The sequence below is a fragment of the Polypterus senegalus genome, chromosome 9 (assembly GCF_016835505.1).
Source record: "Polypterus senegalus isolate Bchr_013 chromosome 9, ASM1683550v1, whole genome shotgun sequence".
Taxonomy (NCBI): Eukaryota; Metazoa; Chordata; class Cladistia; order Polypteriformes; family Polypteridae; genus Polypterus; species Polypterus senegalus.
In genome coordinates, this window is record NC_053162.1 from 104,838,829 (window position 1) to 104,866,274 (window position 27,446).

The 27,446-nt window shown below is 37.8% G+C and overlaps 1 protein-coding gene across 1 annotated transcript; it reads right to left on the bottom strand.

Annotated features, from left to right (window-relative positions):
* Positions 1-1,073: 1,073 nt before the first annotated feature.
* Positions 1,074-26,561, bottom strand: ss18l2 (ss18, like 2). Its single transcript, XM_039763559.1, has 4 exons — positions 26,428-26,561; positions 13,552-13,628; positions 7,110-7,194; positions 1,074-2,060 (listed from the first exon to the last, which is right to left on the bottom strand). The coding sequence occupies exons 1-4, from the start codon at positions 26,494-26,496 to the stop codon at positions 1,953-1,955; spliced, it is 339 nt and encodes a 112-aa protein (XP_039619493.1). The 5' UTR covers positions 26,497-26,561; the 3' UTR covers positions 1,074-1,952.
* Positions 26,562-27,446: the final 885 nt, after the last annotated feature.

The window sequence follows — 27,446 nt, forward strand, 5'->3', positions numbered from 1 at the left end:
ACATATCTGCCTCCTGAAGACTGTAATTTGTTGGACAGGCGTTTGGGACTTTTTCTTTATCATAGTGAGGATTCTTCTCTCATCAGCAGTGAATTTCTTTCTTGAACTACCAGTCCCCTTGTGATCACTGACCTAACCAGTGTGTTCTTTTTAATGATATCTCAGTCTCACTTTAATAGGACACACCTAAATCATAACTGATGCAGTCGACTGGTTTTAGAAGTTACAGAATTAGTTCAGTGGAGATCACCTGTCTGGAGTTAAGCGGTTCCAAGTGACTGTGGTACAAATGCATCTTATCTGACAGGTCCAACTTGTGGCGAGTCAATATCATGACTTAACTTAGAAAACAAAGAGAAAAGAACACTATAAGCAACTCCATGAAAAGGGGATTGAAAAGCTGGGGATGGATACAAGAAATTATCGAAGTTACTAAATATCCCTTCCAGTACAGTTAATTCCGTCATTAACAAATTGAAAGAGCATGGCACAGGTGTAAATCTGCCTAGAGCAGGCCATTCTCAAAAACGGAATGATTGTGCAAGATGAAAACTAGTGAGGGGCCCTCCAAGAGATCTAGGATACCCCTGAAGGAGTTATAAGCTATTCTGCCCAAGATTTTTGGCCAGGGAGTATGGGGGCGTAAGGACCTGTGCATATAATAACTGTTGCCCAGGTGCTTCATCTGTTGCAGCTTTATGACAGAGGGACAAAGAAAAGCCTGCCATTATATATTTTCAAAAACAAACAAACGCATGCATAGAACATCTTGAAACATGGGAGACTCTGAAGTCAGAGGGTTCTGTGATCAAATACTCTTTGGCCATCAGACCAAATACCACGTTTGATAAAAGCCAAACATTACACATTATCAAAAACACAATATCCCCACCATAAAGAGTGCAGTGGGGATGTTTCTTGTGTTGTCTAGAGGGTAAAATGAATGCTGCAAAATACAGCGGATTCCTGGAGGAAAACCTGATGCGCCGATGGGAGAAGACTTGTTTTCCAGCAGTAACAGCATTAAGTGAAATTTACATAAGTGGCTTAAACACAACAATGTCAATCTCCTCTCAATTATTTTGCATCTTTTATTTGTAATTAATTTATTTTACAGAGATATATGTCTTCAGTTTAGACATTAAAGGATCTTTTTATATTGATAAATGTCAAAAAAGCCACATTCAATCCACTGTGTTTCAAGTCTGTATAACAATAAAAAAGGCGAAAACTTCCACCTTAGAGATTGAAAACTTTTTATAGCACAAACATGATGTCTTAAAACTGAATTATTTCCAAAAATCCCTCCTATATGAAACCTCCCAAGATCTACCATTAGCAGTAGAGTTAAAGAGTACTTAGAATATCCTTTCTGAGGCAACCTTGACAGCCAAAATGCAGTCAGTGTGCCACATTTAAACATGAAAAGCACAGCATTTTATTTTTTCCATAAGCAAGCTTTTGTATAAACATTCACATATAATCTAAGAGGCACACTATACAGAGGGAATTAGAAAAATAACCATATAATCCAGTCACCAAGTGGTTTTGCTTTCATTTACTTTTTATATTGTATGATATTTAAACATATTTCAGTTACAAAACTAATACTGAACTGGAGACAGCCTTTGCAACGTTAATTTTACAGCTATTAAATAAACCACATTAAAAATCACTGCATTTACTCTATGGTAATGAGATTCAACATCAAATATATCCACTAAGAAACAAATTGCCAATTATAGGACTTCCATTTATTTTCTTAAATTATAAGGAACATAAAGTATTATTTAATGGACATCACTAAAAGTAATTTACTTTAACCATATCAAAATAAGAAACATGTAGAACCAGCATGTAGTCAATTGAGGTTTAGGAACATGAAAAATGATATGGCCCTTTTCCTGTTCATATCTCTGTTTACTAATAATGCATAATCACTAGCTTGGACCTTACAGCACACGGTCATTTCTCTTCTCTTCAGGAGACATGGGATGATTAACCTCTGGTTTAATGGCTGAATTCACAACAGCAGCCTCTGCCACGGTATCGGGAAATGTCTAAAGAAACAGAACAATGCTCATTGCATTTTTGTCACTATAATAAATCAGGCCTTTAAATCACACTAAAACAGTGGAATAATGTTTAAGGTATAAATAAGCTCTCCAAATACCAAAACATTGCCCCAGAATTCTATGAATAATAATAAAAGGGTTAGAAAAATGTCCAGCATAATATTTAACAAATAGAAGCATTAAAAATTGTACAAACAAGAAGCCACATACAATTATATAATCATAGTTCAAAGCAAAAAAGCCCTAGAACTCCATTCGTATCACACTACTAGCATGCAGATCTTTCTTACTTAACTGGAAGAAACCCAACCAACCAATTATAAAATATCAGTGAGTAACTGATGTTCTCTACTATTTGAAATTTGAAAAAAAAAAATCTAATTTTTGCTTAGAGGATCTGGTCAAAACTTTTTAAAAATATGGCAAGATTTAATTAATATAATTTTAGAATATAAATTAACATCAGGGAATAGAGACATCTCTCTCAGGTGGAGGGTTGAATTCTGTTGTTAGGTTTCGTTTCTTTTTTTTCCCCGTTATTTTTTTTTTTACTCTCTATTTTGACTATGAAGTAATTTACAGTATACATTCGACTTGATTGTATGCAATGTTATTTTCTTTAAAAAAAAAAACACAATACACACACACTATAACTGACTTCTGATTTGGGTCAACACAATGTACAACACTGTTATAAAAATTGTGTTATCTGTAAGTAAAGCTACTCCATAGCACTAACCTCTCACACTGCCCAAGTGTAGCTGTGGCTTGCTCCAAGAACACGGATTTCTGGGATTACACACTGCTCACATACAGTGTATTCCTAATGTGTAATTTAGTACGCTTCTCACTACCATGGTAAGTGATGTTCAAGGGGGTGAACTGTTAATATCTCAGCCTATTTAATCCATTTTTGCATGCTTGTTATTCTATTTCCTTAATTGCACAACATAAAATAGGTCAAATCTGTACTTAATAAGTAAATAATTAGATTCCAAAGTTGTTCATCAACAGTTATTTTAAATATTAAATGACTTCAAAGCCTACTTTTTATATCCATGCAACAGCATGGGTAATTTATGCCTTACACTATAATTTGTTTCTCATTTTTATTTTATTATTAAACAACAGTATCATAGAGAATAGTCAAATTCAACATCAATGTCATTCACATGCACCTTATTAAATCTACTTATTAAATAGCAACTCTGTTAGAAGATATGATCTTCATGTTACAAACTGTTATGCATGTGGGTTTAGCGTAGGGAAACAAATGCCCCCTGCATTCACACATCACACAAACAAACAGAGTACTGTGTAAACCTCTTGGGTCATCAAAGAAAATTCTTTTTAAGGCAAGCTGTTCTGGGCACCCCGTGACCCTGTAGTTAGGACATAGCGGGTTGGATAATGATTGGTTGGTTGGTTGGTTGGTTGTTCTGGGCAATATTTTCATTTCACTAGAACAAAAATGTAATATTTATACAATAAACAGGAACTGTTCCTCCAACTTTCTTGCGCCATTTTCTATAACTCGGCTTTGTGTTCTATTTATATTTCTTTGTATTTATCATTTCCGATCAGATAACCTAACAAACTCTTCGAAATGCATCCCCTGGCCCCTAGACTCAAAACCATGACAAAGCCACTATCTACATTTCACAGAATATTGCAGACAAGCATCAGTGTACTTCTCAATCAACTTATCTTCAAACAGACGTGTGCCTTTGTGAACTACAAGTTTACATTTTGGATTCAACACACCATACACTACCAGGGAAAAGTTTTAGAACACCTCAGTTTTTCTTCAAAATATAATGCAAATAAATGCAATGAATGGTCTTAGTAGTGAAGAAGTAAGCAGGAAACTGCCAGAGATTTAATATTAAAGTTAAGTTTAGCAAAAACTGAAAAAAGGAAATTCAGAATATTACAAATGGGCCTTTTTCAAGGAACAACTAATAGGTTACAACCTACTGATGTTGTGCAGCAATTAAAGCATATTAAGTCTTGCAAGTTGAAGCAAACAATTTGTGCAGTTGTCCCAACTTCTGTAGCTTCTGTAAAATTCTCTGTCTTAAAGCAAAGTTGGAACAGACTGTGTTTCTAAATTCTCCAAATTACTACTTGGAGAATATTACATTGTAGAAAGCTGTAAATTCCAGTGAGAATGGCAAGAAGATAGCAATTAACAAATGAAATGACAGAGTGCATCACTATCCTTAGAAGTGTAGGCCTTTCATTTAGAGAAACTGCAAAAAATGTGTCAGCAAGTCCTACACAATCCAAGGAGAATTGGAAAGTGGAAGAAGCTCCGATAGGAACAGAACTGATAGACCCAAAATTCACCTCCTAATCAGAAGACAAGTTTCTGAGAATTACCGGCTTATGTCGGTCTCCACACAGCACAACAGCTACAGTGGTGAGAAAAACTATTTGCCCCCTTCCTGATTTCTTATTCTTCTGCATGTTTGTCACACAAAATGTTTCTGATCATCAAACACATTTAACCATTAGTCAAATATAACACAAGTAAACACAAAATGCAGTTTTTAAAGGATGGTTTTTATTATTTAGGGAGAAAAAAAAATCCAAACCTACATGGCCCTGTGTGAAAAGTAATTGCCCCTGAACCTAATAACTGGTTGGGCCACCCTTAGCAGCAATAACTGCAATCAAGCGTTTGATAACTTGCAATGAGTCTTTTACAGCGTTCTGGAGGAATTTTGGCCCACTCATCTTTGCAGAATTGTTGTAATTCAGCTTTATTTGAGGGTTTTCTAGCATGAACCAACCCCAGACCATCACACTACCACCACCATATTTTACTGTTGGTATGATGTTCTTTTTCTGAAATGCTGTGTTCCTTTTACGCCAGATGTAACGGGACATTTGCCTTCCAAAAGTTCAACTTTTGTCTCATCAGTCCACAAGGTATTTTCCCAAAAGTCTTGGCAATCATTGAGATGTTTCTTAGCAAAATTGAGACAAGCCCTAATGTTCTTTTTGCTTAACAGTGGTTTGCGTCTTGAAATCTGCCATGCAGGCCGTTTTTGCCCAGTCTCTTTCTTACGGTGGAGTCGTAAACACTGACCTTAATTGAGGCAAGTGAGGCCTGCAGTTCTTTAGACGTTGTCCTGGGGTCTTTTGTGATCTCTCGGATGTGTCGTCTCTGCACTCTTGGGGTAATTTTGGTCGGCCGGCCACTCCTGGGAAGGTTCACCACTGTTCCATGTTTTTGCCATTTGTGGATAATGGCTCTCACTGTGGTTCGCTGGAGTCCCAAAGCTTTAGAAATGGCTTTATAACCTTTACCAGACTGATAGATCTCAATTACTTCTGTTCTCATTTGTTCCTGAATTTCTTTGGATCTTGGCATGATGTCTAGCTTTTGAGGTGCTTTTGGTCTACTTCTCTGTGTCAGGCAGCTCCTATTGAAGTGATTTCTTGATTGAAACAGGTGTGGCAGTAATCAGGCCTGGGGGTGGCTACGGAAATTGAACTCAGGTGTGATACACCACAGTTAGGTTATTTTTTAACTAGGGGGCAATTACTTTTTCACACAGGGCCATGTAGGTTTGGATTTTTTTTTCTCCCTAAATAATAAAAACCATCATTTAAAAACTGCATTTTGTGTTTACTTGTGTTATATTTGACTAATGGTTAAATGTGTTTGATGATCAGAAACATTTTGTGTGACAAACATGCAGAAGAATAAGAAATCAGGAAGGGGGCAAATACTTTTTCACACCACTGTACAAGCACAGCCTAATAGTGGTTGAAAAAAGCAAGTCTCATTTTCGACTGTGAAGAGGAGACTTTGTGCTGCAGGTGTGAAAGGGAGAGTAGCAGTAAGAAAGCCATTATTTAAAAAGACAAAATAGGAAAGTGAGGCTTGCCTGGGCCATGAAATACCAGCTGTGGGCTACTGTAGATGGGAAGAAAATCTTAAGGACCAATGAATAAAAATTTGAAATCTTTGGTTCATCGCGCTGGTCTTTGTACACCGTAGAGTGAGTGAAAGGAAGGTTCCTCAGTGTGCGACACCAACTGTCATACATGGAGGAGGAAGCATGAGGGTCAGGGGTTCTTTTGCTGGAAGCAGAGTTGGTGACTTGCACAGAGAGACTGGCATTCTGAATCAAAAGAGTCACCACGGCATTTTTCAGCACCACGTGATACCTTTTGGTCTGTCTCTTATAGGTCAGGGTTTCATCCTACAGCAAGACAGTGACCCAAAACATACCTCCAGGCTATGTCAGAAATACATTAAAAGAAAAGAACAAGAAAGTACACTTCAAAACATGGACTGGCTGGACCTCTTAAAATGTCGGAATCTCACAAAAAAAGATTTTTTTTCTCAAAAACAACACAAAAATGTTTGTATTTTTTACTTCATAACATTATTCGCTTGAAAAACAGATGTATATGGTACATTATAAGGTTTTTACTTTGTTTAGATTTGTGTCATTTCAAGCCCATTTTAAAAAGTAAACACAGCCTAAATATTTTTATAAAATTTATTTAAAAAAAATCTTACTTTAGAACCAAATTTACATAAGAACATTATTGTACACTATGACATTGGTTTTGGTGGGTCGAAAGAAACTTTGACGTGAAAAATACCAATTTATCTTTTAATACAGAAATGGACTAGATGGGGGTCGAGGAGAGGTGCCCAGATAACTAGCTTTAAAATAATTTTCTTGGCTGGCCTAAGCTTTTTGCTCATTATTGTATATCTGATGATCATTATATATATATATATATATATATATATATATATATATATATATATATATATATTTTTTTCTCATTTCATCAACATAACAATTATAATCATTTGCAAAATATAATATGCATCAGTCTTTCAGATTATGTGTGGAAACCTAGAAAGTTTAACATTTCTGTATAAATTACCATTACCCCAATATGTGATAAATTTAAAAAGTGAGAATGTGTGAAATTTGCACCCGAGTTAAAAAGTTGGCTCCAATTTGCAATACCAAAGATAGAAACAAACAAGATCCTTACCACAATTACAGCTGATGGCGTGCTAGGAGTGGAATCTGAAATGGTTGCCAAGTAAACAAGATTCCTGTGCAAAATCTGCTGATATCTATAACAGTAAAGAATAAAAGAGCAAAAATATTCATTCCACATAAATGTCCATACAACAATTTATAATTTCTTCAGGAAGACTAATCACCTTCTCAGTCCTAATCACTACATTGGTTTTGATCAGAACATTTGTTTTATACAGCATATATTTTTTTAATTAAAATAAGTAAAACATTTTATTTATATAATTAGTTTAATTTGCATTAAAATGCACAAACCACATCACGGCCCAAAATGACTTATAAAATACTCAGAAGTATAAGGTACTGTTCTGTATTTAAGCAAATGGTACAATGTTATAATTTAAACCAGAAGTTCAAATTTATATGTAAATAAACATTTAGCTGAAAACTGTAGCCTATACATAATAGGCTAAACGTTGTAAAAACTAATAAAAGTTAATTATAAACATATTACAAAATATTTTAAAAAAATCTTATGATGAATGGCTGTGGATGGTGAGGCTTATGACAAGGAAGCAGGGAACAACAACAGAAGAAAGTAATATTGTAACTGTATTTTAAGTGTCTCCATAAACTGTTTATTATTATCTACCTTTTTGAAGCAATGCTACTAAGTGCTACTTAGGCTGTGATGGTATTTTTGTTACAGTCAATTATTTACTTTCTTATTATAGGCATATTACCTATAATACATTTGTAACTTTTTCTCCTGGAGTTACAGATGAAAAAGAAAGGGGAAAGTGCTGTGAACTACAGTAGTAGTCAACCATGGCAAGTGTGTTAAAATTATGAGATTGGGGGTGAATTCTGTCAAGATCTAATAAAAAGTATCAATGGAAAAACCTTTCATAATAATAATAATAATTGTATTGTTTACCAAACATGTCTACACGGGAACCATTTTGCCAAGTGTAAAAAATGTTCTTTCTATACACCATTCTTATCATAAGTATGCTTACAAATTTATTGTCTGTAACAGAACTCCATTTTATCATGATAGTATGACAGTTTATGGCTTCCAGTGTACTCAGAAAAAGAAGAATCAAACAACAAGTGTGCTCTGTCATCATTTGTTACCTTAACCTGGAAACAAGTTTAAGCAAATGGTTATTTAATTTCAAGAACACTGCACACATATACTGCTATTGTATAATAATTTTGACATCTCCTGATATAGACTATGTCACTGTCATCTACCCATTTTGAAACTCTGAAAGTATTTTTTTTTCCCCAGGGAATTCTTATCTTGCTTATTCTTTGAAATACTGTGTTAATAATAATATGAAAATTACAGATTTCTTTTAATCAAAAATTACAATTTCTTACAAGCAACCTAGTTAATTAAATATTGAACATATATTATAGCAACATCGCAGATCATTCATTTAATAAGCAACATCTGAGGAGCTCCCTGCAAATCTAAACTAGGAAGGATGTAATTTAACAACACATGAAGAAATACACTGATTTTGACAATCATTGAGAGTTGCTTAATAACACACTTCTAATATCGTGGCTATAAAACATTACCTGAAGCATTGCAAAACTTAGTCCACAAACACATGGGGAGAACATACAGATTCCATACAGACAGTAACCAGGATGTGGTGTTATGGGTCCACAGCTCTCTCAGCAAAGGCCAGTCTTTTTTAAATAAATAATCACCGCGCTCATAGCTTAACGGTGGGACGTGGTTTAGGGGATTGCACAGGTGAGGGACTGCCCACATTGGTGGTCGTTCCTGGGGCTGCTAATGTGCTGCAGCTGCTATGGCCTCTCGGAATATATAGAAGCACGAGTCAGCTAGGAGGGGATGAATGGAAAAAGAGAGGAAAGAAAGACAGCGGTTGCTGGAGAACACGGAGCAGGAGAAAGCGAGTGAGAGATTAGGCTCAAGGGCAGCTGGACGGTGGGCCCTAGCGAGGTGTTTAGCTAGCACCTAGGGCAGTTGATTGTAGTCACTACCACTGAGCATTTGGAGAAGAGCGGGAGTGACAATGAAGGCGACTCGCCATTGAAGAAAGCAGGAGTCATAAAACTTAGCAGAGAAGTCCTTGGTGTGAGCGTCCTGGTTATCAAGGACTCCAAGTCTCAGGCCTGGAATGGGTGTGTGACCGAAGCCAGGATCGGGCAGCCTCCAGACCTGTTTGAATGAGAGAAGGACAGCTGTAGAGAGAGCGTCTCACCTGTTTTAGGGCCCAAACGGGAGAAGCAGGTGAGATGCTACAGTAAAAGAAGCACCGGGCATGTCATTGTTTTTAAAGGACCGCTTCCAGCAACATTTTAACCTCCTCATCCTTTTAAAAGATCATTTTTGTATATTTTTTAACCTCCACGATTGTCACTGTTTTAATGGATTATTTATTTATTGAAGGCATTGAAGCACTGCACTTTAATTGAACACTTTGTTTTTGTTGTTGGTTTTGAAATAAAAGCACTTTTATACACCATCCCTTTGCTCCATTGTTATTGCCTCACTGTCTAGCTTATCGGTAACATTTCCAACGGTGTAGGGTTCGAGGGCTTCCGAACAGCCGATGGGAGCAGGGAGCTGAACCCGCATCGTCACACAGGATAGAAACTAAACTCATGGCACTGTGTAATAGTTTTACTAATAACAGAAATAATCAGAGCTGCTGATTAAATGATGCTGATGAGTGGAATGAATATGTTAAAAAATTCTGCGATTAAATGTAACCAGACCCTAAATGTGTTAATTTGGCAGTGCCAAGTAAATCCAAGTCTATTAACAATGCTTGATCGTTTCCAGTGTTGTTTCTTGGCAATGGTCTTCATCAACTCACACCAGCAGAGTTACCACTCACCCCATATAATACAGGATCATCCTGTACTAAAACACAAAATACAGTGTACTGTATTGAATCAGTTAGGGGCACTATTCTCCCATATTTTTGGTTTGGAGTAAATAAGTTTCATTTTCATGTTGCATTAACATTGAGGACGGACAAGCACTGTGCCCCGAATGTGTCTGCATGTTAGCATCATCGTCTAGATTAAGCAGCATTCACAGCAAGAAAAAAAAAAAAAAAACACTTACTTTGCACAGTATAGCAGAATGCCCAGAACAAGATGCTACATGCAGTGTGATATCTGCTAATGCAAGTCAACCCTTGAAGTATACAGTAACAGGCTGTCGAAGCATAGTTCTGAGTACGAGACAGAATGTTAGAGGGTCAGCCGTATCCCTGGCATTGAATACGTTGGTTTTCAAGCTTTCTCAGCTTGAAATATCTGCTTGTCTTGGATGTCTGACCTGAAACATTATGGTGCAGATGCTACCCATGTCTGAGCTGTTAAAGTACAGATGACACAGAGTGGAACTGCTCAGTTCCTCGCACCTCACTGACACTTACCCAAAGCAGACATGATAGGTTGTTACTGTCTAATTAAGTGTATGTTACCTGCTACATAACCTACATAGCTTACATAACATATATTGTAACCAATAAAACTAGGCAATAATTATTGCAAATTGATCATGTCAACATTTACATCCAATTGGGCTAAAGGATTATATAGAATGTATCGTTTATAAATTTAAAAAAAAAAAAGTCTATGATTATGTGCAATTTTAAACGTCTAAAACCCTATCAGATATATATTTAGAAGTTTTTAAGTCAATCCTTTGCTATTTAAAAGCCTTATCTATACACATCTTCAACTGAATTAACTCCTCCTCACCAGGTAACAGCAACAGAGTAACAGAACATGAATTATATCACTGTCGATTGTGCACAAAAACTGAACCATGATTTGATGTTTTGGCTTTATAATGTTTAATTGTTTGTATAATTCTTAGTGCTCTTAGCATGTTGTGTTGCAACATAGCAATCCAAACAATGTGAGCTGATTTTCCCAAAAATTATAGCAAACCCCAGAGGGTGAGTGTTTGGTGGTCATTGGGCATTGTTTCTGTTACACAAAACTGTTAAACAAACTAGAATAATTTAAGCAATTATTAAAATTGTTTATGAGAAACTAATCACATAGTTATTTTTGCTTTAAAGAAAAATATTAATATGCTTGAAGGAAAAAATTGCAATTTTTATTAGAAATGTTAATTGTTCAATTACATTTTTAAAAATCTCACAGCAGCCCTAATAATAAGAAAACATTTTTTTTGTGTAGCACCTTTCGAATGCTCAAAGAGTTTAACACATAGTCTAAGGAATACAATAGAAATAAATACAAAGATAATATTAATGTCACTGGATACAAATGAATATCAAACGTTAATAGATATCTGAAAGTCAAAGATTTGAATTGGATCAAGAAACAAGCAAGAAAAAAGCCACACAGAAATTATTTTTGTACGCTTTCTAGGAATATAAATGTTGATGTTACCGTCACCCATAGAAATAAGTATAAGGAACAATGACTAGCATAAGAGTGGGTTATATTTTTTCAGTTTTACAGCCATATTCTGGATGGACATCAACCATTCAGTGGCAATTTGTTTGCTTGACCACTGCAAAGTAAACACTCAGGTGCAGATCCCCTGTAAAAAATTTGCAATACTGTGTGAGAAAATAAAGGGAGCCATAAAGGGGCAATACAGCTTTTTGTAAATTAAGCGTTTTGAATGCAGTACACATTAAAAACAAATACAGTTCATCCGGAAAGTATTCACAGCGCATCATTTTTTCCACATTTTGTTATGTTACAGCCTTATTCCAAAATGGATTAAATTCATTTTTTTCCTCAGAATTCTACACAAGACACCCCATAATGACAACGTGAAAAACGTTTATTCGAGGTTATTGCAAATTTATTAAAAATAAAAAAACTGAGATAGCACACGTACATAAGTATTCACAGCCTTTGCCATGAAGCTCAAAATTGAGCTCAGGTGCATCCTGTTTCCCCTGATCATCCTTGAGATGTTTCTGCAACTTAATTGGAGTCCACCTGTGGTAAATTCAGTTCATTGGACATGATTTGGAAAGGCACACACCTGTCTATATAAGGTGCCACAGTTGACAGTTCATCTCAGAGCACAAACCAAGCATGAAGTCAAAGGAATTGTCTGCAGTCCTCCGAGACAGGATTGTCTCGAGGCACAAATCTGGGGAAGGTTACAGAAAAATTTCTGCTGCTTTGAAGGTCCCAATGAGCACAGTGGCCTCCATCATCCGTAAGTGGAAGAAGTTTGAAACCACCAGAACTCTTCCTAGAGCTGGCCGGCCATCTAAACTGAGCGATCGGGGGAGAAGGGCCTTAGTCAGAGAGGTGACCAAGAACCCGATGGCCACTCTGTCAGAGCTCCAGAGGTCCTCTGTGGAGAGAGAAGAACCTTCCAGAAGGACAACCATCTATGCAACAATCCACCAATCAGGCCTGTAGTGTGTTTGCCAAAGGGCACTTGAAGGACTCTCAGACCATGAGAAACAAAGTTCTCTAGTCTGATGAGACAAAGATTGAACTCTTTGGTGTGAATGCCAGGCGTCACGTTTGGAAGAAACCAGGCATCGCTCATCACCAGGCCAATACCATCCCTACAGTGAAGCATGGTGGTGGCAGCATCATGTTGTGGGGATCTTTTTCAGCGGCAGGAACTGGGAGACTAGTCAGGATAAAGGGAAAGACGACTGCAGCAATGTACAGAGACATCCTGGATAAAAACCTGCTGCAGAGCTCTCTTGACCTCAGACTGGGGCGACGGTTCATCTTGCAGCAGGACAACGACCCTAAGCACACAGCCAAGATATCAAAGGAGTGGCTTCAGGACAACTCTGTAATGTCCTTGAGTGGCCCAGCCAGAGCCCAGACTTGAATCCGATTGAACATCTCTGGAGAGATCTTAAAATGACTGTGCACCAACGCTTCCCATCCAACCTTATGGAGCTTGAGAGGTGCTGCAAAGAGGAATGGGCGAAACTGGCCAATGATAGGTGTGCCAAGCTTGAGGCATCATATTCAAAAAGACTTGAAGTTGTAATTGCTGCCAAAGGTGCATCGACAAAGTATTGAGCAAAGGTTGTGAATACTTATGTACATGTGATTTCTCAGTTTTTTTATTTTTAATAATTTGCAAAAATCTCAAGTAAACTTTTTCATGTTGTCATTATGGGGTGTTGTGTGTAGAATTCCAAGGAAAAAAATGAATTTAATCCATTTTGGAATAAGGCTGTAACATAACAAAATGTGGAAAAAGTGATGCGCTGTGAATACTTTCCAGATGTACTGTATATACAAAGGTAGTGCAGCTGAAACATATCTTTTCCAAAATCAATTTAAGATAAATAACCTTTGAGCACATATAAAGACAGAGTTTCTAAATAACATTTTGGCAAATTCAACATTGTGCAGCACAAATTTTTAAATTAGGACCCAGCTATTATAATGCAGCCAGATGGAATATACCCACTTACTGCACACAGTCAGAGGCACGTCCTTTCTGTTGATAATCCACAATACATCGAATCAGTTGGTCATTTTCATCAAGTAACTGTAAGGAAAAATACAAATTTTGACTTGTGGCAGGTACTGTATAATTTTCTTCAGCCAAAATGAAAATATGTTCTGCCTGATGTATGCTGCAAGTATGATATACAGTACTGATCTGCCAGGCACAGGTGCAATTAATTATTCACTATAACCAGTCCATCAATTATGAAACTTACTAACGCATTTCTTCCACTTTTTAAACACAATATATTTAATAATTTCAAAAAATGACATAATTATTCTACCCTCCCTGACAACCAGAACCAGTTTAACCTCCTTAGCTGTACATTTTTTCTCATTTTTAGCTTGAAAAATTACATATTAATATTTATTAAATCTCATCTTCATACTGTAAAACATACAAAACACTAAAGATACAAAGTCACAAGTGTAAAGAGTATAATAATGATACAAATAATAAAAATAATGGTAATACTGTATATACTGCCAAAATGCATGGTTTGTGAGGTATATCTTGAAGCACAGTGAAATACACAATCCAGCGTAACAGTTGGGATGTGATTCTTTGCAGATTTTCTTTCCACATTGTTCATTTCAATTTCATTGCCTGAAGACAGATTCAATTTTTCTTCATTGCTCGGATCAATGTCAAGAGCATGCAACACCTGGGCTGCAGAAAAATGTTTCTTATGAGACGCCATTATGAGGCTAGGAGAAGACATGTCTGCACCGTGTCCCGGGTAACGCTTGAGCCGGTTGCTTACACAAGACATGCCTATATCATTTCCTGAGCAACGCTCCACACTAACGCTGTTGGCACTTTTACAGCTCGAGTGAACCTCGGAGCTAACGCTTATGAGGTTATCAGGTGCTCAAGTGGTGCTCGGGACTAACGCTTTTCTCACATAGGTTACAGCCTGAATGACACTCTGGTTTAATGCTAAGGAGGTTAAGTATGTTTCTGTTTTGTTGAAATTTAAAAACAGTTCCAAATCCACTGGCAAACCTGAAATTCTACAAAAGGGAAGCAGTGAACTGCCAGAAAAAAAGTTTGGGTTAACAAAAACAGACAAATTATGTAATTTCCGGATTAATGCAAAAAGGCCTTTTTCAGGTAACAAGTGATGGATTAACAACTTCTTTTTTGCCGCAATGAAACTTAACTCAGACTTGAAAGATGATGCAAACAGTTCCTAAAGTCTATATAAAAGCAGTGTTGAAAAAAACTGTGTTGCTACAAACTCTGAAGCATTATTTGGATAATACTGCACTATATATTGCTACCATTATGTCACGAAAAACGCAATTAACAAAGAAAGACCATTATAACCATTAAAAGTATAGGCATTTCTTACAGAAAAAAGTGCACAGAAAGCCAAAAAGCCACAGAGCACAGATTCCTACACCATCAAATGGAACTTGAAACTAAAGGAAACTCTGACTGGAGCAGGTCAGACAGACCCAAAGCCACAACAAAATCTTAGACAGGTGTCAGAGAGTCAATGGGTTTACTGTATTTTCAGTTTCTAATAACCTCAAAAAAAAACACACACTCTAGTAGTTTACTCCTTACCTTTGTAACATTTCAGGTTATTTACTGGACCTGGACTTTTCAATAAAAACTGGAAAAATGGGAGAGTCCTAAAACTTTTGACCAGTAGTATACATATAGCTAGCTATTACCTTGGAAACCAGAATTAGATTAATTGAATTTGATGATCTAGTTACATATGTATGTTAGGACTGTCAGACTTAGCGCCACTATTCAAATACAATTTAAATTAAAAAAAACAAAACTCATTTGAAGGCAAAAGCATACATAGGATTGTATAAGAAGGGACACCCACTACATTTGGCATTGAGTTACTTCAGATGTGCTATGCAAAGCTGCAGTATTTTATAGATGTTTTATGCTTCATTTCTATAATGAGCCTTCTCATAATTTTGAATAGTGAGCTTGTTCTCTTCATTAGTAAACTTGCAGCTAGCCCCTTCACAAGTGTTTTTTTTTTATTATTATTATTATTATTAATATCATTACTCTGCATGTTGATCACCAAGCATATTCAGAAACGTTTTTCTAAATACTTCTGATGGACTAAAAGTATCATTTTGCATCTGATTCTGATACCATTTACTCTTAAACATGAGAGTCCTGAATACTTTTTAATACTAAGATCTTCTCATTAAAGCAAACAGAAATTATTGATTTTCCTTTTACTACATTTCTTTAAAATGCCCGCTTTAACAAGCCTCAAGTGTCAGCCAACATAACATGTCCCAGAATTACTCTGTCTTACGTGGCTGTTGGACTGACACCTAATGCCTACAAAAATGAAATGTAATAAAAAATACTGTGGTCACCTTTACTAAAATATGGCTCTGTCTACAAAGGAGAAAAACATAAGTAGTGCGATGATCCAACTTTTTCAGGTGAGACCACAGGTGTTAACTGACTTTTTACTCTGAATACCAGGGGGGTATTTTTCGTACGTGGATTAATCGTTTAGCCAGATGTAATAGTTGACGATTTGACCTGATCCTGGATCTGCCGGTTTTTTTGAAACTCTTGCTGGATGTGTTGTCATAGCAGCACATCCAAATCCTCAAACCTGTTCAGAGCAGGTTTGTTCTATGTAAACAAGGATTAGCTCATACACTTAATCGGTGTCAGTGCATGATATTCATTCAGTCATAGCTTCGCCGTTCATGAATGAGAGACCAATTGCTATCGGTACACAAATTATAAGAAGAGAATTTCATAGAGAGAGAGGGTTTTGCGCGATCGGCAAGGCCCTTTATTGTTCCCGGATGAAATTATTTTCGAAAGATACCGCTTTAGCCGGGTGGGAATATTGTATCTTAAAGATTTATTAGCATCTTATACTTGAAGTCAAACTCGGCAGAGTCAGGCTCTCACAACTACAGCGACAGTATGCATTGCTTTGAGGTTTTTTGCAAAGGACACTTTTCTTATATACTGTAGGCTATGCGGAAAATCTGTCTAAAAGTGCAGTTTGCCAGGCAATTTGTAAAGTCTGTTTGTCTCTGAAATATTTCCTTCGGGTTTTCAGTGTTTCCTGGACACTTGCGTGTGCAGACAATAAAAGAGGTGTTTCATGCCATTGCAGATACACAGGCAAAAACACCCACAGTTCCATAAAGAATCTCACAATCTGCCTAACATTCTCATTACCCAGGATTTCCAAATATAATTAGGGCACATGGGACTGATCAGAGTGGAGTTTGATCAAACATTATTTGGAAAATGTACCTCTCCTCCTGTTGAATAATCAGACACAGTGTCTTCATCAAATATTCGACCTTCGTCAATATCTCGTTGGTCAGACACAAGTTCTAGGGATATGACATTCACTGCAACAGACCCAACAAAAAAGAGGGCTATATGGAACCTACCTATAGCACACATTGAGAACAAATATATGCAATGACCATCCTTTACCTGAAATGAAGTGACCACTGCCCACTGGAATGCCCTCAGAAACAGGGCAATGGGCATTTTGCTGGAGAGCCAACTCTTCCGCAGGGGTTAGGTCTGGACCGCGTGGACCTCCACCTGTTTTTTGCTTGTCTGCCTTCTTATCAGCTTTAAAAATTAATGTTTTTTTATATTACATATGAATCTTTATGTCAACAATTCTTTAAATAGTTATATCTCAGGATTTACTAGTTTGAAGTATATTCTTGTACTTCACTTTAACCTGTACCCATGTTCTCCTTGTGCTCACGTTTGATCTGGAATTATGACATATTAAATAATAATTAATCTGACACATAGGAAATGAAACTCTGCTTTCAGTCAGTTCAATGCACACACGTTTAATCTGTCGGCCACTTTTTGCCAGCCGTCTTTTCTGGTTTGGGCTACTTTTGCAGTGTTACCCCTTGTGCATATTAAATCTTGAAATCCTTCGAGTAACACACACGCACGCACGCACAGCTTGTGTGGAAAAAAATGTGCCCGTTCTTTCGTCATTTTGCTGCAGCCTATCAAAGACTTGCTGATCATGTTTTCTAGACTCAATATATACTCAGCATAAAAAGAAATGTCCTCTGACTTTCAACTGTTTTTACTTTCAGTAAACTTAATGTGTAAATATTTGTATGAACAGTAAAAGAGTCAACACCATAAGACATAAACTAAAAATGTTTCACAATGTGTCCCTGAATGAAGGGAGGCTCAAAATCAAAAGTACCAGTCAGTATCTGGTGTGGCCACCAGCTGCTTGAAGTACTGCAGTGCATCTCCTCCTCATGGACTGGACCAGATTTGTCAGTTCTTGCTGTGAGATGTTACCCCACTCTTCCACCAAGGCACCTGCAAGTTTCTGGACATTTCTGGGGGGAATGGCCCTAGCCATCGATCCAAATCAATCCCGCTCCAGGGGACAGGCCTCGGTGTAACGCTCATTCCTTTGACGATAAACACGAATCCGTCCATCACCCCTGGTGAGACAAAACCGTGACTCATCAGTGAAGAGCACTTTTTGCCACTCCTGTCTGGTCCAGCGAAGGTGGGTTTGTGCCCATAGACGGCGTTGTTGCTGGTGATGTCTGGTAAGGACCTGCCTTACAACAGGCCTACAAGCCCTCAGTCCAGCCTCTCTCAGCCTATTGCAGACAGTCTGAGCACTGATGGAGGGATTGTGTGTTCCTGGTGTGACTCGGGCAGTTGTTGTGGCCATCCTGTACCTGTCACGCAGGTGTGATATTCGGATGTACCGATCCTGTGCAGGTGTTGTTACACGTGGTCTTCCACTGCGAGGATGATCAGCTGTCCTTCCTGTCTCCCTGTAGCGCTGTCTTAGGCGTCTTACAGTGCAATTTATTGCCCTAGCCACATCAGCAGTCCTCATGCCTCCCTGCAGTATGCCTAATGCACGTTCATGCAGATGAGCAGGGACCCTGGGCATCTTTCTTTGGGTGTTTTTCACAGTCGGTAGACAAGTCTCTTTAGTGTCCTGCGTTTTTAGAACTGTGACCTTAAATGCCTACTTTCTGTAAGCTGTTAAGGTTTTAACGACCATTCCACAGGTGCATGTTAATTAATTGATTATGGTTAATTGAACATGCATGGAAAACATTGTTTAAACCCTTTACAATGAAGATCTGTAAAGTTATTTGGATTTTTAAAACATTATTGTTGAAATACACAGTCCTGAAAAAGGGACGTTTCTTTTTTTGCTGAGTATATATGGGCTTTTCAATCAGCGCGGGCGCACGCATTCATCTCGGATGATTAGATCCAGCTAGACTAATCTACTACATGGGTGCATTTAAAAAACCGACTTATCCTTGATGACTTTCACCGGCATTAACTCATCCAAGATGAGGCATCTGATCTCGGATGATTTAAGCGACGTACGGAAAATACCCCCCAGGAGTGGATAAATCCAAGATAATAAAACAAGTCCACATTCGACCTGTCTGCACCCTTACTCTGCTCACTACTTTTGCCCTGTCACTGCCTTACTAACCCGTATTCCTCCTGGACTAAAAGGTGTTATGAATTTTTTTATTTATTTATTTTTTTTAAACTCTGGTGCAATTTCCCCTTAAGTCTTGTTTTTTTAGGTAGATGTGAACAAGCCAATAACACACTAGTGACAAAAGAATATACCGAGACCTTTTGGAAAAGGGTGGTCTTGGTGTGGTACCATGTAAATACTGGAGCTGTTCACATAAATTATGAATGTGATCCACATTCATACCCACATTCATCCATTTTAAGAATGTGATTGTTTCACTAAAAGGTTGCTGCAAGTCAGTCAATGCCAGCATCATAAACAGACATGACAAAATTAAGACTTGTACAAAAAAGTGGTACACCACAGAGCAGGTTCGCATATCCCTTTGTAGCCGTTACACAGCCTAAGTAAAACCAAAAAAGATTTATTTAGGTGGATTTTTTTATGAAGGAACGTCACCAGTCTGACAGTCAGTTGTATTAATGAAACCAAATGATACTTCTTTAAGAAAGTCATTAACAGTTTAGGTAAGGAAAGAGACAGTATGTGAAAATTGCTTGTCCTTAAATATAGGGAAACAAAAATGCAAATTATCAAACAGTAAGAGAGTACTGACAGCTCCACATTCAAAATGGTTGTACTTAAGTTTGGCTGAATATACAGTGCACTCCATAATGTTTGAAAAAAGGACACATTTTTTCATGATATACCCCTCTGCTCCACAGTTTAAAATTGAAAAAATAAATCACACCATGTAGAAATGACAACACTTTTTATACATGGTCTCTTCATTTCAGTGAACCAAAATGTTTGGGGCATAGCAATGGTAGGTATATTAAAACAGTCCTATTTAGTTCTTTGTTGCATGTTCCTTGCATGCAATGACCGCTTGAAGACTGTGATTCATAGATATCCCCACATATGGAGTATCTTCTCTGGTGATGCTCTGCCAAGCCTCTAATGCAGCCATCTTCAGCTCCTGCTTGCTTTGGGGGCTTGTTTCTTAAATTTTAGCTTCAGCATATGGAAGGCATGCTCAACTGGATTTAAATTGGCAGACTGACTTGGCCATTCAAGAATTTTTCTTTTTTTGGCTTTGCTTTTAGCAGTATGTCTGGGATCATTATCTTGTTTTTGGATGAAGCTCGATCCAAACGGTTTGGAGGCATTGACTGGAACTTGAGCAGAAAAAGATGTTTTTATACACTTCAGAATTGATTGTGCAACTACCGCTAGCAGTTACCAGGGGTGTCGAACTCCAGGCCTGGAGGGCCGCAGTGGCTGCAGGTTTTCATTCTAACCCTTTTCCTAATTAGTGACCAGTTTTCACTGCTAATTAACTCCTGTTCCCTTCATTTTAATAGCCCTGTCCTTAAGGATTCTGTCCTCTGAATTGATTCCTTTCTTCATTAAATGGCAGCCAAACAGAAATGAGCCATGAAACGAGCCAACAAATGACCAGCTAAATCGGGGCATCAGACTCCAACCAGTTTCACAATGAGAAGCAGATTCTTGCTGTTAAACTTGTTATTTAATTCCATAGCTTGTTGGTGCTCTCATTCTGCCACAGCAGACTTTTCCAGAACTGTTGATTTTTCTGATTCTAAGACCACCCTCAGAATGTTTTGGGGAGCTGAGAGATCAGCCTAACTGAGACCTCCATCTTTCTTTATTTTCACATATTTTGTGATGGGCACAGGTGAGCTGGTCATATGGATTCTTGTTTTGTGTCTCGTTATTGTTTGGCTGCTAATTAAGAAAAAGGAAGCAACTAAGGGGCCGGAGTCAAGTTAATTAAAATTAAGGCAAAAGAAGGCAATTAGCAGCAAAAACTGGTCACAAATTAAGAAGATGGTTAGAATGAAAACCTGCAGCCACTGCGGCCCTCCAGGACCGGAGTTCGACTCCGGTGAGTTACACCATCAATCAACAGAAGTACGCCAGTACCTGTGGCAGTCACACATGTCTGAGCCATAACACCCCCACTACCATGTTTAAAAGATGAGAAAGTATGCTTTGAATCTTGGTTAGTTCCTTTTCACCTCTGCCCTTTGCTGTCAATCTGATACAGGTTCATCTCTGTCTAGTCTGTCCACAAGACTTTTTTCCAGAATTCCGTAGGCTCTTTAAATACTTTTTTGCAAACTTTAATCTGGCCATTCCCTTTTTGTGGCAAACTAGTGGTCTGCATCTTGCAGTGTGGCCTCTGAATTTCTGTTAATGAAGTCTTCTGCATGTAGTAGTCTCTGACACACAGACATACACAGACACACACCTGCCTCCTGATCTGCCAGACAGGTTTTTTTGTTTTTTTAACTGTAGTGAGGATTCTTCTGTCATCAGCAGTGAAGGTCTTGCTTGACCTGCCAATTCCTTTGTGATTATTGAGCTCACCATTGTGTTCTTTCTTCTTAATGATGTTTCAGTAATGAATTAGGTAATCCTAAGGTTTTACAGATATCTCTGATGGTTTTATTCTTCTTTTTCCTGTCACAGAATGGCTTCTTTGACATTTATTGGCACATCATTTCCTCATATTGAACAATGAAAACTACAGACCACAAAGGATAGAAGCAACAAGCCTAGGTATCCTATGCCTGCACTGATGAGTCAATGAATCTCACCTAAATAATCACAAACACTTGTGATGCCAATTGTCCCAAAAATTGTGTCCTGAAATGGGGGACTATGTATAAAAAGTTTTGCCATTTCTACACGATGTGACCTAAATGTATGGAAATACCCTTAAAGTCTACAATATTCATTTTAATCATGTCTGAATTATTTGATTTGTATCAAACTGTGGAACAGAAGGGTATATCAAGGTAAAATCTGTCCTTGTCCCAAACTTTATATGAGGCACTGTGCCTGTAACTTAGGTGCTACCTCTCCCAATCATTAAATCTTCAGTTGCTACACCGAGTACGAGCAGCTGTTTTCCCACAGCATCCAAATACTGCAAAATTACATAAAATCTTGAAAAACAAGCTTATTCATAAATATCAAGAACAAGTGACTATTATAATTATATCACAATCAGTGAAAAACCCCTAAAAATGTGTGTGTTTTATACCACACTGTGAACTTTCCAGCAGTGGACTAGGATCTGACAAAGGGATGTTGCAATTTTATGTGACATGGAAATGTTTCTCTTGTTATTAGCTTGGTCTTAGCTGAATATATTAAATTGCTATTTGTTTAAAAAAATGTATATAGAAATACATTAAAATGCATAGTAAAGCAGCCTTCATCAGCAAAGCAGAAAAAGGTTACTTCCATGCTGAAAAGTAAAGAAGATTAAAGACCCAACATTTAGGCTGTATAGCATTCATCAGGGGTGCAGCTGAAATGAAAAGAGCAGGTCACATATACAGGAGGGAAAGGAAAGAACAAAGCCAGAGCATATTAAAGAAGTAAAGGTGACAGTAGGTTTGAAAAAGCTACCATTTGTGAAGATGGAGGGAAACATTAAAAAAAATGAGTCGTTCGTTAAGATCTGGGGAACATTACGTCTTTTGAATACCTGGCTGTTAAAATCACCGCAAAGGCTTTGCTGCACATTATATTAATCTACAGACCTCCTAAACTTCAGCTGGATTTTTTCTCTGAACTTTATGAAATACTCACTTTTGTCTGTGACATGTCTGCTGCTGTTATTTTACTGGGTGACCTTAATATTTATGTGGATTCTGACTGTCCATCTGCTTGTGAGCTACGTTCAGTACTTGATTGTTTCAGTTTTGTGCAGCATGTTGGTTTTTCAACCCATGCTAAGGGCCATATTCTAGATCTTGTATGTTCCACTGGTCTGCAGAATGTCTGTACATCCTGTACTGTTACTGGGATCTCCAATCACAAGCCGATTGAATTTAGCTTCACTTATCCCCTCCCTAAAATAAGTCTAAAATCTAAAGCAACCTATCATAATATCAAGAATATTGATCAGTTATCCTTCTCTATGTCTGTTGGTGCTTCCTGTCTGGGTTGTCTTTCCCTATGCAGGTTTTATCTCTATAGAATTCCACAATGTCACAAATTGTGGATCATTAGGCACCTATTAAATCCTTGGTTGTTCCTACTACCAGGTCTGGCCTTAGGCATAGGCGAAGTAGGCGACCGCCTAGGGCCCCAGATCGACGGCGGCCAGGAACCCAGCCCGCCCCTCCCCTCGCATGTTAAACATGCCAAAAGAAAGCGCGCAAAATCAATTTTCAATCGCATGTAGCTCAGCAGTAGCAGAGTAGCAATAACACTTTGTTTACAGTACGTGGTTTTTCGATTTTTTTTCCCAATCACTGCTGCTACGCCTGCTCACTAGTTGTAATCTTATTGTTGCTTCGTTCGTCATAAAGTGTTCCAGAAACAGGAAGTTTGAAATATATCCCAAGACTCATAATTACTTCAGTAAAATAAAATAAGTATTAACCCAGAAAATTATCATTTCTCAAACATTCCAAAAGTTTCAAATATCCCAAAAAATAAAAAAGGACAAAAAAAACTAAAAAAAAGAAAAAATACAAAAAAACTAAGCTGGGCTTAGCTACAAACCGCCACATGGTGTCCAATGGAAACAGTTCAAACTGGCTAAATTGTAGCAGCTAACTACTCCAGGCGAAAAAGGGACGCAGGGTGATGACCTCGTAACGTTACAAGAAAACGTCTCCTTGGTCTAATTTTCACGCATTTCGCAGAGCTTCCAGGGGGCCCCTGAACCCCCCTTTCGCCTAGGGCCCCATAATACCTAAGACCAGGCCTGCTACTACCCAGTCATCTCCATGGTTTGGCATATCATGAAACAAACTGGTCGCCACTTGGAAAGGCTCTGGAAGAAGACTGGTCTGGTTGTTCACGCCCTGGCTTAAACCGAACAGATGTGCCTTATTGGCGGCACGTTCAAAGTACTATTCCACTCCTATTTGGTACTTGTCACCCTAGATCTCTTTTTAATACAGTTAACAGACTTTGTCAACCTGCTGTTAACAATCCTTATTTCTCCATTGAGCACTGTAATCTATTTTTGGACTATTTTCAGTCAAAAATTATGACCATGTATCAATGTTTGTCAGTTAACCCTAACCCTAACCATTCCTCATCTCTGTCGACTGATTATACTTCTAAATCTACAGTTCATCTAAATTGAACCCTACTACACCAACTTATATTGCTGAAGTAATATCTAAATTAAATCAATCTACCTGCCACCTACATCCTGCCCCTACTTTACTGATTAAGGCTTGCACTGACAAATTTTCTGCCCCCATTTCTCGCTTTATCAACTGTAGATTCCGCACCAAGTGATTTAAAAACTGCTGCTGTAACTCCTGTTTTAAAAAAACCTGGCTCAGATCCCTTTCAGCTAAAATTTCATTGCCCAATTTCTAATCTTCCATTTATGACTAAGACCTTAGAAAAGGTTGCTGTTGCTCAACTCAGTGATTATTTAAATTTGCATAACCTGCTTGAGACTTTTCAATCTGGATTCAGAGTCCTACAGAGCACTGAAACTGCTTTACTTAAGGTAGCCAATGACTTACTTATAACCGCAGATTCTGGGATGGGTCCTATTCTAGTTCTCCTTGACTTAAGCGCAGCATTTGATAAAGTTAACCATGACATTTTACTGTCCCGACTTTCAGCTATTGGTATCTCTGGTACTGCTCTTTCATGGTTCACATCATACCTCAGTGATCACCAGTATTACGTCTTCATTAGAGAATACAAATCTGCCACTACTTCACTCATTCAAGGTATCCCTCAAGGGTCAGTTCTCGGTTCAATCCTCTTCAACATCTATATGTTCCCATTAGGTGAGATTATTCATCGGTATGGTCTAAGTTTCCACTGCCATGCCGATGAAACACAACATTATGTTAGTGTTGATGCAACTGCAACATCTTCACCTGTTGCGCTGACTGACTGCATTCGGGAAATCAATCATTGGATGACAGATAATTTTTTGCAACTCAATCCTGATAAAACAGAAATCTTATTAGTTGGCACCAAATCTGTCCCCTCTACCCTTCGTGGGCTAAAAATTGACATTGATGGGATCCTGGTTCAACCACTGCATCAGTCCGTAATTTGGATGTCATCTTTGATCAGCTTCTTACTTCTCCATCACACATCAGCTTAATAGTACAGACAGCTTTTTTCATCTTCGCAACATTGCTCATCTGCATTCTTTCCTCAGTGTGAAAGACAATGAAACACTGATTTACGCTTTCATCACTAACCGCCTGCACTATTGCAATGCTTTTGTTTTATGGCCTCCCGACTAAATATATTAATAGATTACAATATGTTCAGCATTCTGCTGCTCATTTACTTACATTAAAAAAATCTGCTCACATCACTCCTGTCTTCTATGATTTACACTGGCTACCAGTTTCTTCAAGAATCAAATATAAAATTCTTCTCACCTTTAAAGACCTTCATGGTTTAGCCCCTCATTAGCTATATGAGCTACTGCTTCCTTACACTCCTGCCCGTGCATTACGATCATCGGACGCTAACTTACTCACTGTACCCAAATAAAGGTTAGTGACTATGGGTGGCAGAGCTTTCAGAGTGTTAGCCCCAAAATTTGGAATTCTGTTCCTCTCAGCCTTCGCGAGGAAAAATCTATTATTAATATCAAACTTCTGTTAAAAACACATCTTTTCAATGAGTATTATTCTTTTTCGTGTATGTAATTTCTACTGTCTTGTGTGTATTGAATTGTAAAGTGTCTTGAGTGTATGAAAGTCGCTACATAAATAAAACTTATTACAAATATTTGATCCCAGGGTGAGAATGAGCTTAGCTTCTCGTGCCTTTTTTTGTCTTTTCAAACGTGTCCTTATTTGGATTAACGCCTTACTGTTCAACATGCGTAACATGTTATTAAACAGCTGTAGTAAATTCTACTACACCCGCACCTCGCTCTGGGTGTAAAACGTGGAATGCACTACTTAATAAAAATCACTATGAAGAATGATGAAAAACAGATTATTTGAATGGTCTGATCATTGAATGTCCAGTTGCAATTATGTAAGCCAGGAGTACGCTACATATAGAAATAAAGAGACAAGTCTAGTGTGTATTGTAATTGTTAACGGTTTACATCGCGATCGTGTTTCACACCATAAAAATTAATTCATGGTTTTAACCATTTCCCCATTCACCAAGTCTTGTTTTAAAAAGAGGCCATACGTAAGTAGTTTGTTGCGTGTCTGAAGTACACACAGCTGATTCCATACAACTAAAATCAACTGAAGAATTAACAGCACAGGCTAAGCTAATTTTAACTGTATTTCATTTCACATTACTTACTAAGGTTCATCCAAACAAAACCTCGAACATCAAACCTACCTGTTGTATTATATTCTGGTTGATCTGGATATTTTCCCGCAACCTCTCAGGTACAAAAACCACAGACATCTCACATTTCTCCCCAATCGCCTATTACGAGGAAGTACAAACACAGCACGCAGCCATGCTCCTTACGTCACAACTAAGACGCAACCAACTAGAGAATGGGGGGGCTCAGTTAGAGTTTCCAAAAAAGTTAAAAAACATAATAAAAATGTTTTTTTTGTTAAAATAACATATATTTAGTTAATGATATAATCAACATTATACCTAAGTAAAATACACAAGTATGCAAAAATCTGGAGTATAAGATATTTTCCATTTAAACCAAATGTTCGCTTAGTCCCGCATGTGTTTTGGCCCTATTGTTAGTGTGCAGATTACAGGAAGTTTGTACAGTACTTGCAAGGTGCTAGTCAATATGTTGCACATCGCCTATCCCCGGTGCCATGGTACTTATAAAGAATAAACATTATTTGATTTATTTACCACCATTTCATACTTCGCGCTATGCAGGAAATGTGAATTATTGCACACAGAAAAGAAAAATAAACAGGGCGGACCTCACCGGTATAATTAGCATGTGAATGTACTGGAAAACAACGGCCGGGCACTGGCACTATATGTTTGGACGTTTATGGTTTTCTTTTGAAAAAATGACTTCGTCTCAAACAAACATGAGGGCACCGGCTGAAATGTCTGAGGTGGCTATAAACAGTGTACAACCATCTGATCAGTATGTATATACTGTATATCGGCGATCCTATTTATGAAATGATGAGGTGATGCGCGTTCATTTTCAGTACCTGTATGTTTCTGTAGAATTCAAGACTCTTTTTTATACCTTCTCTTACCTGGGATGAATAAACATTTCAGTCGTTTTACCAAACGATTTCCCGTTTTTGAACATAATAGGGACACGACTGCCCTCTAATGGATGTGTGTTATGTGCAGAACGTCCTGAAATGGACTACTGTATTGTGTTTTTCGAGGATCCTTGAAAAAACAAAACGGAAGGG

Coding starts and splice junctions, on each gene's coding strand:
- ss18l2 (XM_039763559.1), bottom strand. CDS start 26,496: ATGTCTGTGGTTTTTGTACCTGAGAGGTTGCGGGAAAATATCCAGATC. Junction 13,629..26,427: donor ACCAGAATATAATACAACAG/GTAGGTTTGATG, acceptor TTTTCCTTACAG/TTACTTGATGAAAATGACCA. Junction 7,195..13,551: donor CGTGCCTCTGACTGTGTGCA/GTAAGTGGGTAT, acceptor TTACTGTTATAG/ATATCAGCAGATTTTGCACA.